The 23,443-nt window shown below is 31.5% G+C and overlaps 2 protein-coding genes and 1 non-coding gene across 3 annotated transcripts; 1 reads left to right on the top strand and 2 right to left on the bottom strand.

Moving 5' to 3' along the window:
* Positions 1 to 9,634: 9,634 nt before the first annotated feature.
* TRNAE-CUC (transfer RNA glutamic acid (anticodon CUC)) lies at positions 9,635 to 9,707 on the bottom strand. The gene has a single exon. It is a non-coding gene; the product is annotated as a tRNA-Glu (tRNA).
* A 3,126-nt stretch (positions 9,708 to 12,833) lies between these two features.
* On the top strand, positions 12,834 to 16,804 carry LOC100807372 (protein NUCLEAR FUSION DEFECTIVE 4). Its single transcript, XM_003540797.5, has 3 exons — positions 12,834 to 13,395; positions 13,476 to 14,296; positions 15,868 to 16,804. Exons 1-3 carry the CDS (start codon positions 13,042 to 13,044, stop codon positions 16,343 to 16,345), a joined length of 1,653 nt encoding a protein of 550 aa, XP_003540845.1. The 5' UTR covers positions 12,834 to 13,041; the 3' UTR covers positions 16,346 to 16,804.
* A 3,313-nt stretch (positions 16,805 to 20,117) lies between these two features.
* On the bottom strand, positions 20,118 to 22,819 carry LOC100801173 (thaumatin-like protein 1). Its single transcript, XM_003540790.5, has 3 exons — positions 22,433 to 22,819; positions 21,675 to 22,344; positions 20,118 to 20,599 (listed from the first exon to the last, which is right to left on the bottom strand). Exons 1-3 carry the CDS (start codon positions 22,491 to 22,493, stop codon positions 20,290 to 20,292), a joined length of 1,041 nt encoding a protein of 346 aa, XP_003540838.1. The 5' UTR covers positions 22,494 to 22,819; the 3' UTR covers positions 20,118 to 20,289.
* Between the last annotated feature and the right edge of the window lie 624 nt (positions 22,820 to 23,443).

The following is a 23,443-nucleotide window of genomic DNA, read 5'->3' as shown; positions in this document are numbered from 1 at the left end:
ATAACAAAATACCATATAATTAAGACATCAGTTTAATTGATTCAAAGTTTAATCTATTTATATTAAGAAATTGTGACCAGTATTTAGTTCAAAACTCTTCTAATTCCTAACGACAAAATATAGTTTATTTATAAAAAAATCCATTTAATAAAAAACAATTTTTAAAATGTTAATTTAAAAATGGTCAGGAATTTATCTAAATTGTACGTGAGATTTTTGAGTATAATATAATGTTTTCAAGGGTTTTTTTATTTAAATTATAATTTTTTTATTGGAAACAATGATTTAATATCAAATTCAACTTCAAAAATTGTATATAGGTAATATATTGCAGTAATCAAAAGTTAATGTTTATTTTATATGAGTTTGAGTAATTTTACTGGTTTGCCCTTTTTATGTTAGTCATTTAATTACTTTTAGTCGTTAGGTGTTATTATTGTGTTTTTAGGGTTTATTTCCCTAATCAACTGGTTTTGCCGTGTTTGTTGTGGGATTAGGTTATCCTTATGTCGGAATTGATGAACACAATTGTCTCAAAACTACATTGAGTGTTGATGAATTCGACGTTAAACCAGTTTCCTGCACAAAAAGTAATTGGTTTTTGGTAGGATAATTCTGTTAGATTGGGTGTGAATTTGGTGAATGGAAACCAAAGGTAGGGTAGAACAGATTGATTGCCATTATTGGGCGGCGGGAATTGAAGTCCATTTTATATGTGAGGCTGTTGAAGAGCAACCGTTGCGGTAAAATTGTTCAAAAATTTCATTGAAGAAAAAAACTCCATTCCCATAATATTACAACAAAAGACCATAGAAAAACCTTCCAAATTTCTTTCACCCAACTCGACTCATTACGAACTTGCCAATGTTTGGGAACCCCAGCAACGATCCATCGTATGCAGCAGCGAAGACGGTAACACAACCACCGACAATACTGTGTATAACACTAATGGTTTTTTCATTTCAAAGTATGTTTTCTTCTCTAAAAGGTTTTACTCTTTTTTTAAAAAAATTAGCTAAGAAAATATATTGATACAAGAGGTACCATAACCCATATACATACATAAAAAAAGACAGAAAACTTGACATGGTTAGCTGCCATTTAAATCCTAATGGAACCTAAATAGATGCTAACCACCCGAACCAACACCTAAATCAGAACCATCCCTTCTAGACCACTTCCATACAGGTCCCTAAAACAAAACAAAGTTCTAAAAAATATACTATGAACAGCAACTGAGCCCTTCAATTCCCCATTGATACATGCATGTTACTTCCGTATGCATCAACAAATTCGATTGATCCTTCAATTCCCAACTGATTAAGCTTGACAGTCCGCACAAGTGCCTGTATATTATCTAAAAATCGTCGTAGCATAATGAATTCAGATAACATGCAGAGCCTTTTCACAGCATCTGATTCATCAGCGATCGCACATTGGAATATCATATTAATCATATAGTGAGTAATGAAAACCTTTTAATTTCCCGCCCCCCCTATTCCAGTGCCATCACCTCACGTTAACCAACTCCAATATCTTCATCCTGCAGAACTGGCCACCATTGAAACACCACATCATTTCGCTGCTCCCAAATTTTCCATATTGTCTCCGGCCAAACATTTGACCACATCAACTTAGCTTCTTTCCCTTGCACCTAATTTGAGAACTGCCAGAAGAAGTCCTCCACCATAGGATGAATCAACGATTGGATAGCGCACCAATGCGCGCTCAGATACCAAATGGAAGCTGCCACCCTGCAAACAAACAAAAGGTGAGAAATTGTTTCTTCCCCTTCATTACAAAGGGGACAGTTTGTATCATCACTCTAACCCTAAACCCTAAAAGATTCTAGACTTAATTAGCACAAGTATACTCATGTGTTAGTTTGTTAGAGTGCTCCCAAATGATAGTCTCATCGTACACTTGATGCTCCCCAAAATTTTTGCTCCCATTGGACGAATTGGACCATTTGTATCTATACATTAGGGTCTCATTAGGATCTCAATTCATGAATCTCTTGTTCCAAAAATAAAGTAAAAGGAACAAACAGGTAACAGTGAAAACAAGTCAAAGTCAGAGTTTGAAGTTGACATGTTGGTCTATCATCGACAATTTTTAAGGCCTATCATGTTTGAAGGCTTGATGGGCTTGAAAACCTATATATTTAATTTGTTTTATATAAAGTTTACAAATAGGTGAATAAGCCTAATAAATAGACCATAAAAAATAATGCCCACCTAAATTATTACATGCTTTGTAAAAAATAAAAATAAAGAAAAATAAATTTTGACAAACTTTATAATTATCAAGTTGTTGTCATAATTTTATTTTCACCTAAAGGATTTATTTTAGTTTAATCTCAATGTACATTCTTTCTAAACTGTTTTTCCCATGCCTTTTTTTTTTTACACAAAATTATCATTCTAGTTTTGAAGTTCTGTAGTATATCACGCAAAGTTTCTCTCAACTTTTCGTAGAGTTAAATAATGACCCAGTCAATGTAGTCAAGTTCTTTGTAATACAAACTTCATTTATTATGTGCAATGAATCAAGTTTCAACGTGCAAGATATAAATAGAATATTTGTGAATAATACCAGAGAAGGATCTAAAGGTCGTAAAAGGAAGAGATTCTAAAGTTAAAGATATGAGTTAAAAAAATTAATTAATATTATTTATACTAATAACATATATTTACTTTTCGATATCTCATTAAATAAAAAATTCACAGTTAAGTGTGTTTGATTTGAAACAATTATAGAATGAGTGATCTTTTAAGAAGTTTTCCCAAAAGCGTGTGTGAATAAGGACAAAACATATCAAAAAATCTCGTATTATTTTATGGGGACAGTCAATGATCCTAAAAGAAGTTGAGTGATGTCAAAGCTAGTTGCCAATGTCTCAAAAATACTTACTTATGGAAGATTTTGACCAACGAAAAGTTGAGTGAAGTGTCATCGTGAAAATTGAGGATGAGGGATGTTACAAATTGTATCAAAACAAATATTTCTCCTAGTATGGTGTGGTTCAAGGACGAACCAAGCGAAAGAACACGTAACACCCTAGATGAATCACATTAGAATGAGAGGAATCTAGAAGTTGTGTAAGTATGAGATTATATAGTTGAGAATGACTTAAAAGAATTAATTAGTACTACATATACCAATAAAATACATTTAATTTTTGGTAACATATCACATAAAAACTGTACAACTAAACATATTTGACTTGAAACAATTATGAAATGAGTGACATTTTTTAGAAATTTTCCAAAAATGAGTGAATAAAAATAAAGTACATTGAAAGAACTACCTACAGGCAGTTATGACTAATAAGAAGTTGAGTGAAGTGTTATCGTATCAAGTATGATAATATGTAAATTCCCGATAAATCGACAATGATAGATATTACAATATTCAGCGTACATAATACAATTTGATTAATAGTACACATGAAATATAGTTAAAACATAATTAAATTTAAAGGAGTATAACATAGTAAAAGAATAAGAGTTTCAAATTAAAATATTTTATTTTAAAGATTACTATTAACCTATATTAAATATTAAATATAATATTTATAATAAATAAAAACATATAGCATAAAATATAAAACTAGCCCATCAAGTGTAATAAAACCTTATCTTTTTATCTAAAAAGATTTTTTTTTTAAATCTCCGATGTGCCTGACATACCATCTTACGTATTTCCATTCCTAATGACGATGAGCTCTCTACCGCCATTCCGCCAAAGTGTTGAAGGGTCCTCATATTTGAGCTTGAAAATTCCTCGTATATACGATGTTCAAGAAAGAAAAGTAAATAAAACGTTAGCATTGTCAATGGGAACGTAGTTTTCCTATAATTTCTCCGTTGACAGAAGACCGACTCCATTACCATATGATAAAGATGCTTTGGAATCTCATCAATTTGGTGCCACCTTCTTAGTTTTATCCAGCACTTCTCTCTAAACCAAAACTAAACTAACCCACCTAATTAGTTTGCAATAAATACAACTTACCCATACAAGAAAGTAGTGTTTATGATGATGTTACATCTTAACAACACTTTTTTTTATCAGCCTTAACAACACTCATTGAGTGAATACCCCTAAAGCTTTAAGCTAAACACACTTCTTCTACAACTTTTTAGAAGTATATAAGGCTTTTAGATTAGAAAGGGAACCGAAACACATTTCTACAACGTATGACACTTTCCATCAGGTTTTGCGGTTTTTTTTTTCTTTTTCCAATAGGCCTCTAATGTCAAAGTAACCGTCCTGTAAAAGTTAGAGACTTACAACACCCATATTATCAACTATTATTGTCAAACAAACCCAAAAAGACTCAGAAAAAAGCAATTGTAAAAAAGCATTTTTAAATATTTTTCTTAAAAAAAAAACAGATATATAAAAGGATCAATTTGTTTAATTTTATTTTTTCAAAAACATGCTTCTTAATAAAATAAATATTTTTTTTAATTTTTTTTATAAACTACTTTTATTTAAAATAAGTAGTTTTTTTTTGTTTTTTTATAAAAAAATCATATATGTTTCTTAAAAAAATATTTTTTTTTTAAAAAGTTCTTTTAAAAATGAATTTTAAAGTTTAAACAAACTTACTTAAAATTTGTTTCTTAAAAGTTTTAAGCAAAACAATTTAAAAAAACATACTAAAAAAACAAAAAATATTATTTTATTTAAAATAAGTGTTTTCTCAATAAATAAGTTTAAACAAATATACGTGTATAACTGAAAATTGTTGATTGCTTAAAATTCAGAATATAATATTTTAAAATGATGGCATAACATTTGTAACACAAGAAGCAACATAATTAAGATATAACACGTGAATTTCAAAGTAAACAAAATTCATATTATATGATTTTTTATTAACATTTCTTGAAGTATTCGTGACGTTGAAAAATACTTTCTTTTTGGTTCATTGCAATAAACTAAATGCCCTGTCCCCGACGAATCATTTCAGATTTTCTTGACAATGCATGCCCCGCTGCCTTATATATTCTTCTGTCCGTTTCGTCAGTTTACAAGTCTGAATTTTCCACAAAACAAGTTTTGTTTCCTCTATATCAATTAATTGCCTATTTTGTGCGTGCTTTAATAAAATAAAAAAGAAATATAAATTTTGGTCCTTGAAACTTAATTTTACTTCGTCAAATTTAAAAACGTATTGTTTTAGTACATTGTCTTTTAAATGTATATCATATATCATATGTAATTCCTTTTATCGACATTGTTAAGTAAATGGAAATAACACATCGTCCAGGTGTAATAATTGTGTTACATTTACTTGCCTTGCCCTTTGATGTGACCAATGCTCCTAAGTCATATAATCGGGAAGTACTAAAATTATTGTTTTTTTATTTAAAAATATTAAAATCAAACTTTTATACTCATAAAAAATTAAAAATATATTTTATGTTAAAATTTAATGATCACACTAATAATATAAAATATTTGTATAGTTATTTAATCCTAAATTACCGATGATATAATTTTTAAAATAATTATTATAAAAATTAATATTTATTCATTTATTTGACACTCAAAATAAAAGTGTGATGTGAAGTTATTTAACATTTTCCTAAAAAAATATAATTTTGATTGTTCTTTAATCTGAAATTTAACTTTTTTAAATTTTAATTCTTACATAAAAAAAATCTGATTTTAATTGGATTCTAAGAATGTCATCCTTATCTATAATCATCTTGATTGTTGAATGTTGAAAAGATGAAGGTACGAATTTATGATATGTGGATGAGTGTATAATAGGCGCGAATCAAACATAATTTGTTCTTATCTTCAACATTGGGGTCCGAGTGTTGATAAGATAAAAGTTTTAGACCTTTTAATTCAAATTTCATTTTTTTTTAATCTTTTACTTTCCATAATACCGACAAAAATTAACCCAGCGAAATTTTATAATTAATAATATAGTAACTAGTTTTATAATTTTAAACATTTATTCGTGTATCTTACTTTCACTCCATTTTCTTTTTTTCTCTTTTTAATTATCACTTATTATATTTTTTTCCTACATAGGTGAGTTGGATTTTGGTCTCTTAACAACTCATCAATATTAGAGAAGATATTAAGACTCAAGGAACACTTATATATGAAATACTTATAAATTACTCATCAATTAGTTATTTACATCGATAATGAAAATCAAACTCACATTTTTTTAAATAAATTACTCACCAACTAAACTAAGCCTGATTATATTTGTTTTGTATATATGATGTTTTTACTTTAATCCTTATTGAGATAGATGTTATCTTAGGGTGAGTTTAGTTTAAAAGAATGAAAAAAGTATGAAAGTTAATTCAGATGAAAATAAGTGATACATTTAAATTAAGATAGTATTTGATGAAGAGATGAAAGTGTGAGGAATTAAAAGAATTGAAATAGAGTGAAAAAATAATAGAAAGTGAAATTATTTGATTAAGATGAAAGAGATGAAAGATTTGAATTATTAAATAGCAAGTAAAGAATAAACAGAAATGCAAGAAATATTCATTTTATCTCTATCTATTAATTATGCAATTGATATATAACTGATTATATTAATAAGATAATCAATTATGTAGTCAACCTAACAACAAAATGTTTCAATATAGTGTCATACCTGATCCACTATGATACAAACATAATTAATTTGAATATGTTTGATAAGATATTTCAGTTAATTTTTAACTATTTTTACTAGCTGCAAAAACTTATTTTGCTATTTGGTAAACAAGTTTTTTTTAGTAGTTTCTAACATTTTTTGAAGTAGTATTTTTAAAACACTAGTTTCTATCTTTTTATATTTTTTTCCATTTTTATGTTCAATACATTTATTTGATTTCTTGGTTACCTTTTTAAAATAAATTATTATTTTATTATTTTTATGTTATTTTACACTTTTTTGTTATTTCAATAATTAGTTTTATTAATCCTTATAATTTAATAAATTAATTTTTCAACTTTCAATTTTTAACTACCAACTAATTTTTCAACTTTCAATTAATTTTTAACTAATTTTATCAATTGCAGTTAATTATGTCATAAACATAATTATCACCTAGCTAAAACGTACGAAACATACTTATCACCTAGTTAACTATGTCCTAAACATAATGGATTATATTGACAACTTAACACCCGTAGTTCTATCAAATTCAAAAGTTTCCATGACACTAGATTTTTTTGGGACAATTTTGGAAGAACATATCTCACTTTTTCTCATTGGCCAACACAATTTAATATCTTCCAATGACACCCACAATTTTTTAAGAAATTGCATCACATATTCACCCAAAACAAACAACTTTCATCCCTCAAATACCTCAATTTAATTGCATTCTAAATTCATCCCCCTAAACTAACACACCCTAAAGTAAAGTACAAAGCTATAAAACCTACAATAAATTTTGAAATTTTTATCTCAAATACACCCAGATATAAATCAAGCACACACTACCTAATCACCATTCTTATTATAATTAGTTTGCTGTTAGTAGATTACAATATATCATATGATATAGGTTGTCGCTTGGTGATGAGTATGTTCCGTACGTCTTAGCTAGTGTTGATTTATAGGCACGAGATCTTATCTTATCAATTGCAAAATGCACTCCTTCATTTGATATGAGTGAATAATAACTAAAGTTGCACTTATGTTATGGCTGCCCTTTGGCCCACACCCGTCTAATACGACATGAGCTGTCTAATACGCCCGTACCCGTACGCCGGACAGCTGTTTTTGTTCCCCCCCTTTTCTTATTGCTTTTTCTCCACTCACCACAAGCATTAATCATTAACTCACAATTCACACACAGTAAATTACAAATAGGTGCCTACTCAATCACCAAGAAGCAAAGACATATTTTTTGTCACCACATATCTAAAATAGGTGCCTACTCAATCTTCTTCTTAACCAAAGACATGTTAATTGCATAATATTTTATAAACATATGTTTTTTTTTTATTAAAAAGTGAAAACGTATAATGAATGATAGTAATAAAAGAAATAAAAAAAACAGTGTTTAAAAAATATTATATAAATAATTTGATGATTCCTTTAAAAAAGAACAAATTAGACAATGTTCATGGTTGTAAAGCTTCACCTATGTTTGATAGAGAGGAAAAAAATTAAATAGAAGAAACAAATTTGAAATTTAAATTAGAGAAGAACATTAAAATATTTATTTCTTGAAGTTTTTTTTTTCTTCAACCAAACAAAAAAAAACATTGTTATGTACATTTTTTTTCCTTTTAAATTTTTTTTTCTACTTTCACTCCTTCGAAACCTCAAAGCTCAAACGGAGCATATAACAAGGTATGCTCTCAACATTATAGTTTGTTTAAGGAGAAAGACAGGCAAAAAGAGGAGAGAGGAAATATCAAGAATAGTATATTTTACTTTATTTCGTTGAAGAAAAATTTAAAAGGACAAAAAAAATAATTTTAAGAATAAAAAATTGAAAATAAATCACTAATTTTCTATTCATTTCAAATTTTAATTTGCTCTCTTTCCTTATTTTCTTTTTCATTTGAACTTTTTATTTTAAGCAAAAGGGCAAGTGTTGATAATTAGTAACCTATTTTTTAATTCATTTTTATTGTTATAAAGTTCTATGTTATTCATTATATTAAGTTATAAACAATACCTATAATTAATTATAATATTCTTATATAGATTTTAATCAATAATAAAGGATATATTGTGTACTAAAAGTATGCTTTGTTTTTTCAATTTTATTCTATAAAAATGAACGTGTAATTTAACATAATATTTGGTGAATTTTAGAAGTGTCAAGTGGGAACCTGTGAGCTAGCTCAATCCAACTGGATTCATCAATAAGCTGAGTTTACAAAAACGTAACTCGTTTTTCTGTGGATTATTTTAACCTAACTCAATTCCTGAATTGAAATGGAATAGAATTAGATCGAGAAGGGTGAAAGTCAACCCATTTTTATTTTTATCTTAATAATAATTAGTATTCCATTTCCATTTCAAACTAAAATTAAGGTATGCATGGGTAAAATAAATAGAAATTAGATGTTGTAACTCAGTTAAATTTACAGATACATTGCAATATTGCATGCATTCCTGTGGGTTTTAATGCGTGTTTTGGAAACACGTTCACATTCTATACTCGCATCAATCAATGAAACCACGTCCTACACACATACTAAGGCTAAGCTATTTGTATTAGCTTTTATGAGACGCATATTTGACTCGACGTGACAAGGTAACAAACACGCCATTACTTTTGTCTTTATATTATAATAAGCTAACGTAAATTTAAATGGTGTGTACGTAATCTATATACAGGTTTTTCTTTTTTAAAAAAATTATATATAGGTTTTAATATTGAAAATAGTAAATATTTGAGCGAACGGCATAAACTAACAATTTATTAAAACATTTTTCATGTAGTTTTTTTTATACCGTGACATAGTTAAAAATCATGTTAGATATAGTTTTTAAAGTTTTTGTTACAAAATTAAATATAAAAATCTATTTGAAAACATATAAAAATATCTCAAAAGTCTGAACTGTTAGATAAGGTTCAACATAGAGCAGCGGCACAATCTAATGATTGTTGTTTTTCAACCGAAAAATAAAAGTTTCCGTTGCCGGGACTTGAACCCGGGTCTCTCGGGTGAGAGCCGAGTATCCTAACCAACTAGACTACAACGGAATTGCTACGACTCTACATGTTTAAAAAAATTTAAATAACTAAATAGCTACAACCTACAAGTTTAACTTTCATAATTAAATTTTTGAATGAACCTGTGGCTCATTTAAAGCATGTATAATTAAAATTAGGTGACGTTCTAACTTTATTCTACAATTTGGATAAGAATTGAAGATTGGTGCTTAGATGTGATTAGAGAGTCCTTCAGACACAAAATAAAAAGGTGTCAATATTTGAACATTTCATTATTTTGAAAATTACATTGACATTTATTATTTTTCATATCTCCTTTTTTTTTTTTTTATCATATCACATATTAATATTATACTTTTATTTTCTTTCTCTCTCTCTGGATGTTAACTAGCATATCTGCATATGGATTATGGAGCGTCCATTTATAATTTTCCAAATAAAAAACAGGCTAGCAATAATTGGAAGTTGAATCTGTTTTCGGCCTAGTGTGGATGCTGGTCATTTTTCAAAGGTGGATTTGTTCGAAATGGTCTTTTAATTCTGTAAATAAAAAATAAAAAATTAAAGGTTTAAACTTTAAAGTAATGAGAAATAATAGAAGAATTTAATCAACGCACTTAAAATATTTACAGTACTAAATAAAAATAAAAACGATTAAGACCTAAATTGCTCATCAGTTAAATTGAAACAAAAATGCAATTAAACGTTTAAAGTTACGGACAAGTATCAAATTCATTTATCTATTAAACTTGGGTAGACCCAAGTCGATCTAAGGCGATTCAAGCTGTTGTTTTAGGTTTTGAGAAAAAAATACTTAATTTATTTATATATTTTATCATCAATTAGTCTAGTGTAATGACTATCAAGGTGTTTTTTTTTTTCCTGGTAAATGAAATTCGTCCTTTTCTATTATTTTTTATTAATTTTAAAAAGACTTCATTTATAAAAGAACCTAAAAATATGTTGGAGTGAAGCATTAAACAAAGTATCGGTATGATGGCATTGACGTTTCTACGTAGCTGGTCTTTTCTCCGATTCTTTTTCTCATAACATTTTTAGGTGACCCAATAATATTAAAGGAGAAAGCAACGTCACAATGAAATTGTTGCTTTTCTTTAAAAAAAAATTGTTGCTTGCTCTCAGAAAAACAGAAAATTTTATTGAAGTGTTAAACGCTTAAACGTTACTATTGAAGGACAATTCCATTATTAATTATATTTTTTTTCTCTAAAATATATGTATTTTAACGTTTTTTTATCAATCGATGTATTTTTAACGTTTCAACTTAAAATAGAAATTTATGTAATTTTATAAATTAATAGATACATTTTTGTTGTATAAAATTCAACTGGCTTGGCATACATTATCAACAAACAGAAAAAAAAAAAAATCCATCAAAATCTAAACGAAGCCCCACTAGGCACTAGTCCACTTGCCCTTTTCTTTTGAATAAATGTGACTCTGGATAGTCGACATCGTAGACAAATAAGAAGTTGCACGTCAGTTGCAACTTTTTTCGTTTTGGAATTAAATTCCCACTTGGAAAAAATGAAACTTTCTCAGCAACAGCGTCCATTTGTTTCAGTTTTCCTGGGAAGAACTTGTTGGCGTTCACAAGATCTTTGTCACAAATCACAATACATGTTTGAACAAATTTGAAACTGCTTTTGTCACATTTTCCTGTGTGTTAATTTCCACCTTACTTCCAATAAGTATCAAAATAATGTTTTACATTGGGCAACGGTACTAAAAAATTTAAGATTTAAAACATCAAAACCTTGAAAAAAATACGAGTTTTTCGGATTAAAGACAAAAGTCATCCATCAACATTTTCTTACCTTTGTTGATTTTTTCTTTAAACTTTTAGTCTCCAATTTCCATTTTTTCTCAAAATTGGTTACTTTTTTTTTATTACCTTTTTATTCACACATTTTACATTTTTTTTACTGTATATACACGCTTTTCTTTTAAACACTAATTCTTTTATAAATACCTAGACTATTATCACATGTATTTTTTATGAAAAATAATTCAGTTCAAGTCGAATAAAATCATTAAAGGTGATAATTTTTTTTCTTTTTTTACTAATTAATGCAATTGTATGCTTAAAACATAGATGGAATATTATGAAACAAGTTAAAATAACTCTATACTAGTTGGTTTATGGGCTTGTTAGTAAATAAAAAATGGATATGAATAACAATAACACACGACCTTTTGATGTTTACACTTTAAAACTCCTTTCTTTAAAAAACCTTTAAATACTATATATAATTGTATTTTGTTCATGTTTATATGTTATTTTGAAACATAGGAATCAAATATGGGTATTAGAAAATTTATAACACTAGCACATCATATTCAACGGATTAAGTTATATTCCTTTGGTGTTATAGTAGGGTTTTTTTTTAACACTCCCTACATGTTGGTTTTCAGGTTATTACAATGATAAAAAATGCTTTATTTAAAACATATATGGACAGAAAAGTTGAATAACTAAGAATTGGGCCATAATTCTTTTATTAAAAAATAGGGCACAATTTGAAAAATATAGAGATAAAAATTGAATAATTAGAAACTGAGTCATATGTCAAAACTCTTATAATTTGTTTTTAAAGCAAAAAAGACATCTATTTTTTTTTTAGTGAAATCTTTTTTCTCAATTATTTTTCAATTCAAGGCCTTCAACCCAAGACATTGCTTTAAGATTCAAAGGCTCGGTTTCACTTTGATGAATGACTTTTACTCTTAATTTTACTTTAATCAATGGGAATGGATAGATACATATTGACATTCTATTGTCACGTCAATACTTGAACATTAAAGGATGAATTAAAATGAAACTATTTAAAAACATAAGCAACCAAATTAAACAAATGAAATTCCAAAGTTACACGTACAATATTCCATGAAAGTTGAACTAAACCTATATCGTATATCATTTCCATGTCTGAATTGGAAAGTTTCTATTTTCCTTGAATTCCGTTATTGTGAAAATGTCAACAACCATGAAAAATCAAGTGGACAAGGCCAAGTTTGGTCCCACGAAACTTACAGAGTTACCGACTATTCAGAAAAAATATCAATGTTCAAAAATCCAAACAGGAGCAATATGAATCCGACAAATGATAATTAATGACCACGGAGGAGTAAGGAGATACATTATTTGCATGTATTTATAAGGTTTATTTTCGTTGTCTAATTTATTTAATAGAAAAAGAGACTAGAAATAAAAAAAAAAAGAAGGAAAAAAAATCCTCCACGGTTCCCAGCAATAGGCACTAATATTCAACGTTACGGAGAAGGACAGAGGAAACTTTGGTGACATTGTTATAAGTAGAACACATGCGTCCTCCATTTCTCCATGTGGATTAAAGCGATGGGCAGCACTAGCAGCTATGTTTCAAGCAGCAGCAGCAGCAGCAAATGGCTGGGCTTCGTGGCGGCCGTGTGGATTCAATGCATCTCCGGCAACAACTACACTTTCTCAAACTACTCCGACGCCCTCAAATCCCTCATGCACCTCACTCAGCTCCAACTCAACAACCTCTCCGTCGCTAAAGACGTTGGCAAAGCCTTTGGGCTTCTGGCGGGCCTCGCCTCCGACCGCTTCCCCACTTGGGCTATTCTCCTCATTGGCTCCGTCGAAGGCCTTATTGGCTACGGAGCCCAATGGCTCGTTGTTAGCCAGAGAATTCAGCCCCTCCCTTACTGGCAGGTATATATACTTGTTTTATCGCCTTTCATTTTATTCTCTCCCCAAACCAATCATTGGTCGTCGTCTTTGCTACAACGCAGCTGTGCGTGTTTCTCTGCATGGGAGGCAACAGCACCACTTGGATGAACACTGCCGTTTTGGTAACATGCATTCGGAACTTCCGTTCAAACAGAGGACCCGTTTCGGGGATTCTGAAAGGCTTTGTAGGCTTGAGCACTGCGATATTCACTACTCTCTGTTCCGCGCTCTTCGCCGACGACCCTGGCTCCTTCCTCATCATGCTCTCTGTCATTCCCTTCGCAGTTTGCCTCACCGGTGTGTTTTTCCTCCGGGAGACTCCCCCCGACGTCTCCGCCGGTGATGACGACGGCGAAGAGGTAAAGTACTTCGGCTTCTTCAACGTGGTGGCGGTGGCGGTGGCGCTTTTTCTGTTGGCGTATGGGTTCATCCCCAGCCCTAGCATGTTGGTGTCAAGATTGTTTGTGGCGGTTTTGGTGGTGATGCTGGCTTCGCCGTTGGGGATCCCGGTGTACTCGTACTTGAAGGGACGGCTCGGAGGGGGAAATGACGTGGAGAGGCAGAGGCTGAAGGAGCCGTTGCTTCAGATTCCGGAGAAGGAGAATGAAGGCGTGGTGGCGGAGGAAGAGGCGGAGATAGTGAAGAGGGCGCCGGAGGTGGGTGAGGAGCACACGATAGTGGAGGCGCTGAGAAGCGTAGATTTTTGGATCTTGTTCGTGTCGTTTTTGTGTGGGGTTGGGACGGGTTTGGCAGTGATGAACAATATGGGTCAAATCGGGTTGGCGCTCGGATACCCAGATATCTCGCTCTTTCTGTCTTTGACAAGTATTTTCGGGTTTTTCGGACGGATAATCTCGGGTACCGTTTCGGAGTTCACCATCAAGTAAGTCCTTTTTTCTTTTTCGAACAAGCCATCAAATCATCAATCAAGTCTTATCGTTACTTTCTTTATTTTTTATTATAAGATTTTTTTTCATTAATTCATATTTCTTCAAAAAATAATTAATTTTATTAATTATATTAAATTTCTCAATTATTTACATTATTATTTTTTATTTCTTTATCTATTTAATTATTTTTCATTAATATTTTAAAGAATGAATAATTGAATAAAAAAATAATTAATATATTTAAAAATCAGAAAAAATCTTATAAAAAAAAGAAAAAAAACAAATTTGTTTATGAAAAAAGATGTTGTAATCAGGAATGAAAGAAATACTACTGTATTAAGTACTAGTATCAACCAACTTGCATTTTTCTTTTTAAAATTTTTGACTGGACCAACTTGCATTTTTATGAGACTAATTTATGCACCTTTTACTTAACTTTTTCCCCCTCCTCTTTCTCTTTCTCTTGAAGGAAATTATCAATATAATACTTTTGCCCAACAACGTGTTCCGCGAGTGTTTTTTAGATCAATTTTATGAGTACAGTTTATTCAAATAAGTTAGAGAAACTTTATAAGTTGGAGTAGTAGTTTATTTTTTGAATTTGTGATTTTGAAACACCGCATATTCTTAACCATATTTACATTTATTAAGAATCATCTGTCTAATCATACATTTACATTTACATTTACTTATTGGATTGTTAAAATATTCGTGGGAATAACGTAGATATTTACGGTTTCTGCTATTTTCTTGTTTACTTATTCACATTATTTCTGTTATTTTCACTTTACAGGTTACTCTTTTCTTGTTAATAAAAAAATGAAGGGATTTCATTTACTATTTTTGCATTCTTATATTTTTTGCAAAGAAAATGCTAAATATAAACATAAGAGTACCATTTTTTTTTAACGTAAGTTGCCTATTTTGACTTTAAATATTTCATTCCCTAATTTCCTTTTGAACTTGTTGCACTACTTTCTTTTTTTAAAAGTTCTATTCTTTTCTATTTCAAATTTGTTTTTGATTTATTTATTATTACATTGTCCTTTAATCACATGTTATATATTATATCTTATAATAAGCTTAACATTATTGAGATTTATGTCTATTCAACAATGTCTGCATTAAAAGTTTTTATGATAGATTTCAATCTTAATGATATAGTACTTGAACGTAACTTTTGTCGAGACACAGAAAAAAGTTAGGTACTAATTTGTTTGTCTTGATTTCGAGCATGATCGGTCAGTTATAGTAAGAATCAAATTGTCACGGGTTTGGTATGTCATGTGTGTGTCCTTTAAGTATAATTGTCCATCTAAGGGCTTAACTCTGCAATGGCAAATCCTTATTATATATCCTCATTCCTCAAATGCTGTAATTTATCGATGGAATTAGTGTTAAATGCTGGTTATATGGAAATATACTACATCGGCGTTAGATTCTCTGTTTTGTTAGACTCTCTGTAGCAAGACAAGAATGATCCTTTTGAAGTTCTAACTATTACTGTTGGTTCATCAAGTTTAAACTGTCTATGTTAATTTTGAATTCAAAATTTTCTTTACAGGAAAGCTGCAACACCTAGGCCTCTTTGGAATGCAGCATCTCAGCTTCTAATGGCGGTAGGTTACATACTCCTGGCCATGGCTATGCCAGGTTCCCTATACATTGGGTCTATTTTAGTTGGCATGTGTTATGGAGTGAGGCTTGCCATTACAGTCCCTACAGCCTCAGAGTTATTTGGACTCAAATATTATGGTCTCATCTATAACATTCTCATCCTTAACCTTCCTCTCGGTTCTTTCCTTTTCTCTGGTCTGCTTGCTGGCATACTCTATGATATGGAGGCAACTACAACAGAGGGAGGAGGCAACACATGTGTTGGAGGTCATTGTTACAGGCTAGTCTTTATTGTCATGACTGGAGCATGCATTGTTGGATTCTTCTTAGACATTCTGTTGTCAATCAGAACCAAGAATATTTACACCAAGATTTCCACGAGCAAGAAGCCCAAGAAATCCTTAGGAACATCAAATAGGCAGTGATTCAGAATGGTATGACATTCCTGGGATTGATGAACTTTATGCTCAAGTGATATCTCAGTATCCGTCAGCAAGGTGACTTGTCCTATCTGATAGTTAAAACTCATTTTTCCAATAAAGGAGGGCCATTTGTTTTTAATTCCATTTAGGCCTCCATGTACTGTTATTATTAGTTTTTTTTATGATGTGGGATCAGAGAGAATTCTTTTTGTTCCATATGAAAATAAGTGTATTTAGTATCGTGAGAGTTTTTTGATAGATTAAAATATCACGCTGTGTTATTATTAGCTGTTTGTTCGTACCAGTCAGTGTTATTTGGCTAATAGCGATAGTCACTAGTCTGTCCAAAGTTTGCAAGTGGCCATCCTAATGTTGCAATCTTTGACATTGTACCATGTGTTATGTGTTGTATTGTATTGGCAATATGTTCAATGAAGGTGGCAGTAGATGCAATTGATGCAATATGGAAATAAAACTTAATGTCTCCAACTCTATTTATAAGAAACAAGTTATAGTATAATATAACTATTTACGAGGCTGGAGATCACTCTAGAGTCTAGAGTTGGTTTGCAGCTTCCAAACTAAAGTTTGCCACTTGGACAAAAGCAATTTTTAACTTCTACTCAAACCGATTTGACTTGGGACTCTAAATTGTGTTCAAATATGATTTAATCGTTAATTTTCCAAATAAATTATTTATGGATGAAATTCATTTTACATTCTCCAAATTAAAGATAACATCGAGAATGCAAATAACAATCTAAATATGTTTTATGTACTGTACTTAACATTTTGTATATCATGTAGGGAATCCACATTCATTATCCCGAGGGCCGTGGTTCTTGGATCAGGCGCACGTGAGTGAAAACTGATTCCTGAGGTTTCAGCCTGTTAGCAATGGTCCTTTAAGATTCCTTACAGTATAGAACTAAAAGAAAGCTAGAAGTTCTGGCAAAACAAAGACAAATATGCGCTCCTATAGCTGTCAACTGAGATAAAAACAAAGAGAAATTCTAAATTTGATCTTTAATTTTTTTTATCACTAAATTACTCCATGCTTGTATTGACTTTATTAACCTTTTAGTTAAAATTTAAATCTTGACGGTATTAACCTTTTAGTTAAAAGGAGTAAGATGTATGTAAAATTTTAAAAAGTGGGAGAGAATACTTAAATGCATGTAGCTAAATTAATGACACATGCTAAGTTTATAGGAGAGGATTTGCGACCGATTTACAGAAAATCATTTTTGTAGAAAGTTTAAAAAAATTAAATGTGATTAAATCTTAAATTGGAGATTAATTTTATAGTCGACCAGAAGGATTGAAATTTATAGAAATATGTTGGGATTTTGCCAGAAGCCAAAGATCCTAACTATAATGAAAAAAAAATAGAGGAAGAATTTTTCTTTTAGGAGTATGAGAGGTTTCATGAGAGGGGTTGTTTGGGAAGAGCTCACATTAAGTTATATAAGACCCATGCCGTCTATTAGAGACAGTCGACTACTCGAGTGACTTTGAGGTCAACAAGAGGCTAATTGCTGCTGACTAGGCTTACATTTTGGTGGTGGGTTATCAAGTAGTCGAGTGATCAAGGTGTGTTTTGACTAGCAATAATGCACCATAAAGGATTAAGATACTCGTGTTGTCCTTTAGGTGTTATCAATGCAACCGACATTTATTGGTTGGGCCTAGGCCTTGTTTGGAACAAATTTAATCACTGATTTTTTTAATGGTTGTGTTATTTATATATAAATTCATACAATATTAAACAACACTTTTTGAGTCAATATTTCTTCATCAAATAGTTTATTACATCTTACATTTGTCTCTCTTTCTGTCTAAAATTATTGTATAAGGTATTGTACATTCTATTTTTTTAAAAGGATTAAAGTAATAATTTGAAATTATTATTTTTAATTATTATTCAAACATAATTTATTATGTAGAGTAAAATTGTTAACTTTTATGATTAATTGGATTTGTGATTTGAAATTTCAAATGTATTGATTAATTTTAGGGGATTTGTTGATTTTAAGTTAATAATACTAATTTCTGAATTATGTTTTTATGAGTTTTTAATTAACCCACTACAAAAGCATCCACTCCAAGGACATTGAATAAAGATGACAAAAAATGAAAGGAACATACCAAAGGAGTTTATGACACTAACTATGGTGAGGTGTTCACGAGAGAAGAAAGAAAGAGAAGAGGGTACAAGAGAGAGACAAAAAAGAAGGGTGAAATAGGAAAGAAAAAGAAATTCATTTTTAATTTGATTTTAAAATAAATACTAATAATTTTTTAAGTGTCACAAATTACATTATCAAATATTTAACGAACATGTTATCACTTAAATGATGATAGAGATCTAAAATAAAACTTTTTAGATATCACGGAGTAGATATAAATTTTTTTTATCGGGAATCAAACACAAAATTCAACTATATATTAGGGATTAAAAACATATTTCAATCTTTTATTTATTTAATTAAAAGGTAATGCTTGTAAATTTATCATTTAAATTTGCAGAATACTTGAATAGCGAAAATTCGTAGGGGAAGAATTGTAACAGAAATTAGAGAACTCGTTTTACAATTTTCCTGCTTTTCTTGCAAAATTATTTCTTACTATTAAACAATTTGCATAAAGATTTGGTGGGACATACAATAGTTGGGAAGTCGGTATCAATTCTGTTCCAGAACCTGATTAACAATAGCAAAATGAAGGACGACCCACACACTTTGCATATTTACCTTTCCATTACACTGCCATAATTTCAACGAGATAGTGAAAGGTGTAAAAAAAAACTAGTTTAAAGTAAATACCATTATCCAATTTTGAGTTTCAATTTCTTTGTAACTCGGGACTTAGCAGCCAGAATTATTAGCTAAAGGAAATCCTGATTTTTACGACCCCAAGTTACCAGCTTACATCATGTGAGGTAATGAAATACCACAAAATCTTAAATTAGTGTTGAAGTCACACTATATATTCGAAATTATCTTTGTGGTAGGTCCCCTAAACGGCAGCATTTGGACGATATGATCCATCCTTTTGAAAATTGCTGAAGAAAAAGGTTCATTAATTAAGTTGAGCTACAACGCCAATTTAAAGCATGCGAATTAAGACACTTTCCATAAGATACGATCTTATTGAACATTATTCTCGTTCTTGATGACAAGTAGATTTTAAAATAGGAATCTACATTTGCAATCGGGCGTTCAGGCTCACTACGCTGAATCTAATAATTGAAGTTGGTGTTCAGCTATATTCTATCTCAATCCTCAGGCCTCAATTAACCTTTTCTATTTGGCCACTAGTTAAAACTCAAAATGCGCAGTTAACAAAAAAAACTCTAAATGCATCTGTTCTCAGAATTCCTTCACCCGTAGCAGGAAAAACAAACAAAATACAAAAAGGTCAAAAGCCAATCAAATTACTCGTGTTAGCCGCAAAGTGAACCCTAATTCAGACGGAAGATGAGACACTTGACAGTTCACATTATGCAAAAAAGATCTGTCTTTTATGTCGTTGGTGAGAATTGAGAAACCAAATTGAAAGCCATATAATAGCCCAACACAGGCACACAGCACACAGATATTTATATTATTATTATTATTATTATTACCATACATGTGAAACCAACAAAGCCAGCCCAAAAATTGCAGAGATGTGTTAGTTTTTTTTAAACCACAACAATCATAGAGCCTCAAAAAAGCTTGGATGGGGGAGATAAATGCTCCCAAGATGATAATACTAATATAAAAACAAGCACTTTAACGAATGAAACACGGAATACTTTTTCTGGCGAATCTTTTGGAAGGTGGTTTACAATGAGGGAGAGAATCTGCCAGCTTTACTGGCAAAGCCAAAATTCTTGAACCCACCCACGAAAAACCCGAAAATCTAAGAGCCATTTACACATTTAACAAACAATGCTGGTGCAGCTAAAGCAGGAAGAGAATAAGCAAAAAGCTAGCAGAGTAAACAAACGCGATGGAAACTGTTCTTTCAGGGGAGTCTCCCATGGCTAAACCAGCTAAATATGACCCATCTGCGAGCATTGTTTCTCCTCCGGATCCTGAACTTGACCCGGAATCCGTAACTGTATTATACGCAACGCCGTTGTCCGCACCCGTGTATACCACTGCCCCTTCGGATCCTGTTCCGGTTCCGGTTCCTGTCACTGTCCCTGACCCTGGTGATGTTGTTGTTGAGGTCATGGGGTTGGTAGTGGTATCTCGTGAAGATTTCTGACTGCAAAATCATTATCAAACCATGCACACATTCAGATAATCATTAATTTCTCCAACAAAATTTTGTTTAAGGAGGGAACGCAAGACACTCGTTATAATTGTCACATATATAAAAGTTACTACTATCCTATAGCATTAGGTAATGATGGCAATAGCACTAGGCACCAACCATCTTCAAGAGTCAAGACTCACTTAACCATCTATTTATTTATAGCATGAGCATTAAAAAGTTGTCCTTTGGCCGTGTGAAACACCCACCTACCGCACTGATGCCGGAAATAGTAAAATTTAGCTTACTGGAGTACTAAAATATTGTAAAGAGAGTGTTAAAAAAAGTAGATTTAATATCTGAAAGAGAAAATATAAAATAAATTTAACATTTGCCCTACAAAAGAAGTATAATTATACTATAAAAAGATTCCAACACTCAATAACATAGTATATATAGTGCTATTACATGAGGTACACGTGAGATTAAACTAAAATAGAAGTAAATAAGCGAAGATAAATTTATTTGCTATTACCAAAAAGGTTAAATACATGAGACATTGAACTAAAATAAAAGCAAATCAGCTAAAATAAATTTATCTGCGATTAGTAAAAAGTCTCACATCTATAATTTTGAAGAACTACGCACATAATGATTTTTTTTCAGAAACGGAATATAATATCTACTCTTTCTCTAAAATGAGTTAATAAGTTAAAGGGTTAAACTAAATCAAATAAATTAACTATATAAATAAAATAAAATAAAAGTAATCTGTAAAAGAGAAAAAAGAAAAAGTGATGTCCTAGTTACAGGTTACAGTTTACTTTGAAATATGCGTTTTTAAGTGCAGGAATAAAAGACGAATCGAACCATAGCAAATACAGCACCACATTAAGAAGACAAAAAGTTAGGTAGTAAATTCAACACAAGTGAGTAACTTTGGAACAGAAACAGAAGCGAGCAATGAATGAAATGAAGGGCTATGAAATGTAAGAGTAATTAACAACGAGAAAAAAAGAAGAAAGGAAAATACTAGAAAAAAACAGAGAGAGAGAGAGAGAGAGAGAGAGTAGGTTAGTGTGTTAACCTTGGAGAGGATGGACAGAAGGTAACGGTATAATCGGCGCCGGAACACGTAAACGTACTCGTAGCATCATCGTATGCGTAGCTATAAGACCTAGGGCAAGCAGCCTTGAACATCTCCGAGTAAATGGACGGCCTGCAAGTGGCGGGTGAGCCATACGCGCCGCTGCAGCAGTACTCAGGGCTACCAAAAGCCTCACACGCGCTCTTGCACGCGCTTCCCTCCGAGGCTCTCAGCTCCGCAGGACATTGCTGGTTCAGATCCGAGGTACAACCCGTGGAGGCGCAAAGACCCGACCCACCAGTGCCTTCCACGATCATGGGAAGATTGTAGCCATCAACGAGGCTCACGTCGTAGAAGTCTTGACCTCCGGTGCCGAGCGTGAACTCCGCCAGGGTTGCCGGCGGGGCGGCTCCGGCGCCGTTGCATTCGACTTGGCCGGAGCCGCAGTCGCCGGTGAGGCATGAGCCGGCGCCGGATCCGTCGAAGGTGCAACCGGTTCGGCCCCAGAAACGACCGGACCAGCCGGTGGGAGCTTGGAAGGCGCGAGAAGTGTCCTTGGGGAGCTCAAAACCGGTGCTGTCGAGTGGTGGGCTACCGGCATTTGCGAGAATCCCAGGCCACACTGTGTAGTCGCATTTGTTAAAGAATGTGAAGGTGGCACCCATAACACCTGAACAACAACAACAAGCGACAGTTAGTAAATGTTTTTTCTTTGTTTTAGTTTAAGAAAGAAAAAGATATAAAGGAAGCGTTTTTACCTTTGGGAGTGAGGAGTAGGAGAGCAATGAGAATGAAGCATGAGGATGCTAAGAGACCCATACGATGGACTTGTTTTTTTTGTTTATAGTTTTGCTCCGGTAGAGGAATGAGAGTAGCTGCTGCTAACTGAGCAGGGTATGAGAAGAAGGGTGGTGTTTGGATTGGATAACCAAGAGAGTGTTTTTGATGCTAATGCTAATAGAGAGAGGGGTGAGTAAGGACAATGAGTGAGTGAGTGAGGGTTGCCCCTGTCCTTGTCAACAACAATATAATTAATTATCGGACCAACACGTCCTTTTAGGAAGTGCGTCTATAAATAATGTTGCTCAGAATTATTTCATCCCTAATCACGCTCATTTAACAACTCTCTTCCACTAAATTCTATTCGATCATAGTACAAGTTTCTTTGCACTCCTAAGTAAAGCTTAGATTGATTAGTGGAGATACAATCTTGATTTAGTGATAAAAAGTGGGGAAAAAAAAAAGAAAGAGATAGGTCATGATATTGTGAGTTTGAATTTATTAAAAAAATTAATAATTAATATTTGTTAATAAAAAAATTATAAATATTTATGATTGGATTTGAGTTAACTTTTAGACAAAAGATAATGTAATCTTAAAATATAACTGAGTTTGGTTTAGATCAGTTTATTCTGTTTTGTTTCTTTTTTTTAAGATAACATATGTCAAATAAATTTGAATACAAGAAAAAGTGTAAAAGTAGAAATGTAAATTTTTAAGAACCAAAAATAATTGATTGATTGCAAAATATGTACTGATACACGAAATAATGCTCACTATAAATAGAATAGAAATAAATAGTGAGATTCGCTCTTTTTTCAAATTCATTCACTCTATTTTAAACACGCCAAATTATCCATATTATTTCTATCACCTTTATGCCCACTCTCTAACTATTATTTCCGATCAACCAAACACAGTATAACATTTTCAGAAATATGTAAAAACTGTTTCTGAAATTGTTTTCCAAAAATTCTTATTGTGACATG

This window comes from Glycine max, chromosome 12 (assembly GCF_000004515.6).
Source record: "Glycine max cultivar Williams 82 chromosome 12, Glycine_max_v4.0, whole genome shotgun sequence".
NCBI lineage: Eukaryota > Viridiplantae > Streptophyta > Magnoliopsida > Fabales > Fabaceae > Glycine > Glycine max.
The sequence above is the reverse complement of the archived record's forward strand: the minus strand, read 5'-3'. Positions and strand labels throughout refer to the sequence as shown.